Genomic DNA, 5,642 nt, shown 5'->3' with positions numbered 1-5,642 from the left:
GTCAGCGGGAGCGCTCCCCGCTGTGGGACCGCCGACAGCCCCGGCAACACCGCCCAGGGCGCGGGAGCCCGACCCCTGTGGGGTTCGGCCACTATTGCCCTTCGGGCGTGTCCCGAAAGCGTTGGGGATGCTTTCAGTCTCTCCTGCCCAGCTTTGGGGCGTCTCTTCCTTGGTCGCGGCACCACGACTGGGGCCTCAGCACTGGGCTCCCAAACCAAGAGGCTCTCCGGCACCTTTCCTGTTTTTAAGATACTTGGATTTGCTCCATCCACTAGTACGAAATGGTCCGTGCTGTACGCAAAGGGACACACTAGCTGCAGCCAGGGTCTGATGGCTCTGAAGTTACCCCCCCCCTCAGAACTTTGCCTCAGCTACAGATTTAAGCTTTCCCTGAGAGAGCATGCAGAAGGGAAAAGAGCATGGCTTAGGAATATATTTTCCTAAAAGCATTTTAGTTGACAGGAAAAAAAATGTGCAGATGGACCTAGACCTTCTTCCCCCATGGCTCTTCTGTTTTGAGAAACTTGCCTACATTACAAACCCATTTTTAAGGCTATCTGAGCCATGTTCTCTGCTTATTATGCCTTCCCCATGAAAAAAAACACATTAAGCTACTGGTTAGATATTGACCGGGTGTGAAACTCCCCAAAGCAGGAGGGATCAAACAATGCTGGGGCATGGCAACCAGGTGACATGCAGTAAAATAAGGGCCTCAACCTGCCTCTGTGTAACTGCTGAATTATCACTTTACACACACTAAGGTAAGACAGCCATTACTGCCCGAATTGTTTTCATTTTACTTGAAGACTCTAGTGCTGTCACATAAGTGCTGTGGAGTGGCAATTCTTACTCAAGTACCCCTAAGGAGTGTTTTCTCCCGCATAACACTTTGTAACAGAATTCAGTTTCAAGGTCCCCACAGCTCAAAAACTACTTAAAAAAACCCTCTAGGGTAAAACATCGTCCGTAATTAGCAAGCATTTCTATAACTAGAAGAGAAAGTGACAGCTTAAAGACAGGAGAAATGGTGATTGTTCAACACCTCCGAAGAGGTTTTATTTACACCTATTTGTTTGTCCTAGTATTCAGTCACATAATTCCCTTGAACATACACCCTTAGAGAAACCTCTACAGAGATCAAGCTAAATGTCCTTTAGTATCCGAGGTTAAAAATCTTTATAGATTTTTTAAAAAATCATGAATCACGGTCTTCAAATATCTGCTTCTCTTAACTCACAACCCTGTGAATCACGCCAGGATGTTGAGAGCAGAGCACAGCATCCAGTTTATAGGAACCATCCAAAAGAGCCCAAGCCCTTAGCCTTCTGCTACCACTATCACCCACTCCTACAGCCAAACAATGGGGTCTTAAAACACAGCACAGTGGAGTTGGGAGAATTTTCCCTATAAATCAGTACTGAAGGTACCATCTCCTTCGGTAACAAGGGGAAAAATTTATGTTAAAGGAAGAGCAGCACTAGAAAAATGTCAGAGTTTAATAAAATTATATGTACAACCTTCCCAAGTAAATGGCTGAAGCAGCCATAGGAGGCCCTACACCAGTGGTTTGCAGTAAGACAGGCAGACTTCATGGGTCAGATGGAACTCTAACGCTGGTGGATTAACTCAGGCCACACAGGAGCAATTTGGGCACATGTGCTCTTGGATCAAAGCCCAGGCACAGCAGAACACGTCTGGCCAGTGTTGTAGTTGCTCATCAGCCTTCTACCACTGCTGTCCACAGCTCTGAGCTCAGCTTCAAGCTATACACTACAAGGCTCTGTGCCTCACTAGTGCTCCCTACTGGTTGTGTAAGCTTCACTGAAAAGGGCATCTAGACCAGGAGGAGATCAACGCTAAATCCCACTAAGGATGGACAGTTATTCACATGGTATGAGACTCCCATGCACTGGCACTTACCAGTCTGGTTCTGCCTGTCATTTCACATTAAATGATGACACTCCAGTTCAAGCAGCACCTGCAGTAAGACACTTGGTAACAAGCAATATCTCCTACATAAACAGGCTTAGCTAATGTTTGTGCACAAAAACTAGCAGCAGTCCTAAGACTGCACTCAGAACTTCGCCCCACAGATACTAGCCTGTTTAGAAAAATGGCAAGGGTCATTTGAACACTGGCCATTGTTCAGACTTCTCAAACCAACAGAAGACAACTAGCACAGTAGGTATCATCGATATATTTCACCGCAGTTAGTGGTTGAACATTGAAGAACAAGCATTAACATATGCCACAGTGAACAGTAGAGAAGATGCCATCCTCAGCAGAGCTGACACAGGAGAAACATAGCACTTCAACTTTCAGATTTCATAGTGTGTCACCACTGGTGGCTCTTTATTGGGGTCTCCTCCTCTCTCCAGATACAGGTCATTGAAGGGATATTGCTTCGGTCCCTACAAGGAGAGATAAAAGAGTGTCAAATTCACCATTCACCAAGTAAATGTCTCATCCCACCCATACCCAAATCAAGGCTTGTCATTTACAACATATTTCTTAAGTGCTTCAGCAGGAAAGTAAATTCAGAGACACACTTCTTTGTATAAACCCATGTCCTTTAACAGAAACATCAAGGTGGTCTTGCATTTAATCTTAACCAACAGTTCATCTCTCAGCATGAGGATAATGCACAAGCTGTTTGTGTATTCCAATGTATTTTACAGAAGTACATTCCAAATGATCTAGATCATGAGACAACTGAAAACACAGGGCAGGAGAAGAGAGAAAAGATCTCTCTCAAGCAGATACACACTGGGAAGGAGAATACCTACAGCAAAGAATAGCTACTGGAAAAAGTATAGCTTAAAATTAGTTCTCTGTAGACATGACCTGCTCACTATGAAGTGGAACCTGTGAGCTGAGCCAAGGCAGTCAACAGAACAGCTCAGGCTTGATGAGGCCGCAGGACATCCCTTGGCCCACACCCTGGCAGCAGCAGCGTTTTGCATTCACACTCATCACTCTGCCTCAGCAAAACAACCCTTCTGGGCATCGACAGTGACAAGAAACACAGCTCCTTTTCCTCCCTTTATCCAAGGGCATCACTCACCACAGGCCTGTAAGACGGATAGATCTCTCCAAGACCAAACATGATCAGCATGGTACTCAAAAAGATAAGGAAGTGTTTACGCATGGTGTGCCAGGGAACTGGAGTCGGGGATGTATCAACACGGTTTCGAAGATACATGTCAAAGTCCCAGTGCATCTAAAAAACAAAGAAAAATGACTGCACATTTATCAACAGTGCTCAAACTGCTTTTATCAAGGGGCCAAGTGCTTTAATGCACTCACAAAACTGCCAGAAGCTGTTTTATCTCCACCTCAGGGGATATAAAGCCACAGAGGAGATAAGTGATTTACCTACAGTCACAGCATATTGTCACTTACAGCAGAACTCAGGACTCCAAATTCCATCCTGTGTGTGTATCAGGCAATATGCTTAATTACAGGGTAGCAGCAGCTTTTATTTATATACATAATCACTGCACCTTAGCTTTACTCCCCAGCACTGTTGAAGAGGCATGGTATTAATCAGTATCCTCATTTATGGAAGTTCACTCACATACCCAAACAGAAATAGCAGTGTTATTTCAAACAAAGTATCAACTACCTGCCATTTGGAAGCTAGTTACTCAAAACAGGTAGAGCACCTGCCACTGTTACTCCATGACAAACAGGGCTGGTAGCAAGCTAATGCCCTTCCTGATTGAAGCAGAAGGGCATTTAGGCTTCTGCCTTGATGTACACATAGGGAAGTCCCAATCATTTTCTGCCTATAGTCTCCTTTCACATTAATAAAAGGCAGAGAAGCCATTAATTTGCAGCTCAAGTACTGCTTCTAGCTCCCCATCTTTCCCCTTTGCATACAGGCCCATTTGCCATCAAACCCAGAGAGCCAGACTGAGCAGAACTCAGGTGCCTGAACAACGGCATGTGCTGACACCTGGGATGCACCAGTATATTGCACTTGGTCCCCAACTGCCAACCCCACATGCAAGGGTACCTATACAAGGCTTCCTGTAGGAACCACCACAACAACACAGAATCACCATGGATTTTTTCATACGTTTCTACAGTCATTAGAACACGCACTTTACTGTGGTACATTTGCTGCAATGCTCTGACATGTTTATACTGTGATCTACTACATACACATGCTTACAAATCTCTTTTAGTAAGGAGAGCTCAAGTTAATCACCAAGTTCAATAATCAGTTAGATTGTAGCCATTCACAGAAAGACCAGGCATTAACTGAAAAATTACTCCTGACAAGGGAGTCTGAGGAACTTAAATTCTGAAAGTTAACATAAATGCTTTATTCATCCATGTCTCCTAAGGATATCTTGCAAACTTCCTTCAGAGAAAATCTCCTTAATTGTATTCTATCCCAAAACAACCCTGGAGCAATAAAGCAGCAATAGCTACTTCCACTGTACTAAAAGGACTCAAATGATGGCTTCTTTGCTAAATGATTCTGAACTAAACTCTCATACTGAGTCACATCAGGCAGAGAAAATGGATGAGACTTTCCTATTTCTACGGAGAAACTTTGTAAAGTCTCCTTCCTCAGTAATATGTTAACAGTCCTCAGCACTTTCAAATTATTACCCTGATAGCAACCACTGTCCCTGCTGGCATAGGAAACACACACCTGCACTTGACAAAGCAGTTACACAAAGAATTAAACAGAAAGCCCTAACAAGATGTGCATGTTAGTATTTAATAACAGTATCACTGATTAGCAGCTTGAAAAGCGGTACTAGCATTCCTACCGGCTCTCCCCAGTTATGCCTCATGTCTGGCTGGTCCCACTGGTACCAAGGGTCTCTCTCATGCAGAGACTTATCAGGGAGCTTGGGATAGTCACCATACCTGTGAGAAACAGACAAAAACTCCAAATATATAAGAAGCCTGTATTCATTTAGATACACCTTGTAAGGAGACACTATAGGATAGGCTTATGGAAACAGAAGACTTCAGCATTACTTTGTTTCTATAAATCCTGTGTATGCACAGTTTTTAAAATACATACATGGAACTAGCACAATCATTACCTTGATACCAGTCATTGTAACAAATTGTGTTACTCAAAGTGGCCTTTTTTGGCTATATTAGTAGGAAGAAAATGCAAGCTTAACTGAAACACAGAACCCTAGTTGTACTGCATTTTGCACCTGTCAAAATATTCCCCACCATTTAAAACTCCTGAAATCTTTATTCCAGAGACGGCTTTCTGTTCATCCCTCTTAGCCTTGCATTATAACAGCTTACAAACTGTCTCATGTAGTATTTTATTCACACAGGCCTCCAACTCATTCCACTTGTTCCTATTTTAGAACACTTTCAAAGCTCACAGTGCAGCATCTCCAGGCATTCGAGACTGCCAGCCGGCAGCGCCTGCCCGCAGAGACGGGAGGTGCCGGCCTTGGCCCACTCCCCGGCTGCAGAAGCACGGGACCCCCCAGCTCACCCAAAGCCGTCGTCAGGGTAGGGCTCGTAGTCCTCCACCCGCATGTTGTACTTCTTCGCGGCGGCTGCCCGCTCCTCCGGTGTCCGGGGGTACGGCCCGGGCAACAGGTCCTTGGACATCCCCGAGGCTGGCGGGAGAGCAACAGGGCAGGGTGGGC

General features: G+C 44.8%; 1 protein-coding gene across 1 annotated transcript; it reads right to left on the bottom strand.

Moving 5' to 3' along the window:
- Nucleotides 1–2,181: 2,181 nt before the first annotated feature.
- On the bottom strand, nt 2,182–5,636 carry NDUFB8 (NADH:ubiquinone oxidoreductase subunit B8). The gene is made up of 4 exons (XM_026851271.1): nt 5,486–5,636; nt 4,788–4,887; nt 3,065–3,220; nt 2,182–2,411 (listed from the first exon to the last, which is right to left on the bottom strand). The coding sequence occupies exons 1-4, from the start codon at nt 5,602–5,604 to the stop codon at nt 2,319–2,321; spliced, it is 468 nt and encodes a 155-aa protein (XP_026707072.1). The 5' UTR covers nt 5,605–5,636; the 3' UTR covers nt 2,182–2,318.
- Nucleotides 5,637–5,642: the final 6 nt, after the last annotated feature.

This window comes from Athene cunicularia, assembly GCF_003259725.1.
Source record: "Athene cunicularia isolate RWA chromosome 6 unlocalized genomic scaffold, athCun1 chr6_part1, whole genome shotgun sequence".
NCBI lineage: Eukaryota > Metazoa > Chordata > Aves > Strigiformes > Strigidae > Athene > Athene cunicularia.
The sequence above is the reverse complement of the archived record's forward strand: the minus strand, read 5'-3'. Positions and strand labels throughout refer to the sequence as shown.

Coding starts and splice junctions, on each gene's coding strand:
- NDUFB8 (XM_026851271.1), bottom strand. CDS start 5,604: ATGTCCAAGGACCTGTTGCCCGGGCCGTACCCCCGGACACCGGAGGAG. Junction 3,221..4,787: donor GGCATAACTGGGGAGAGCCG/GTAGGAATGCTA, acceptor TTTGTTTTTTAG/ATGCACTGGGACTTTGACAT. Junction 2,412..3,064: donor ATCCGTCTTACAGGCCTGTG/GTGAGTGATGCC, acceptor CTCTCCTTGTAG/GGACCGAAGCAATATCCCTT.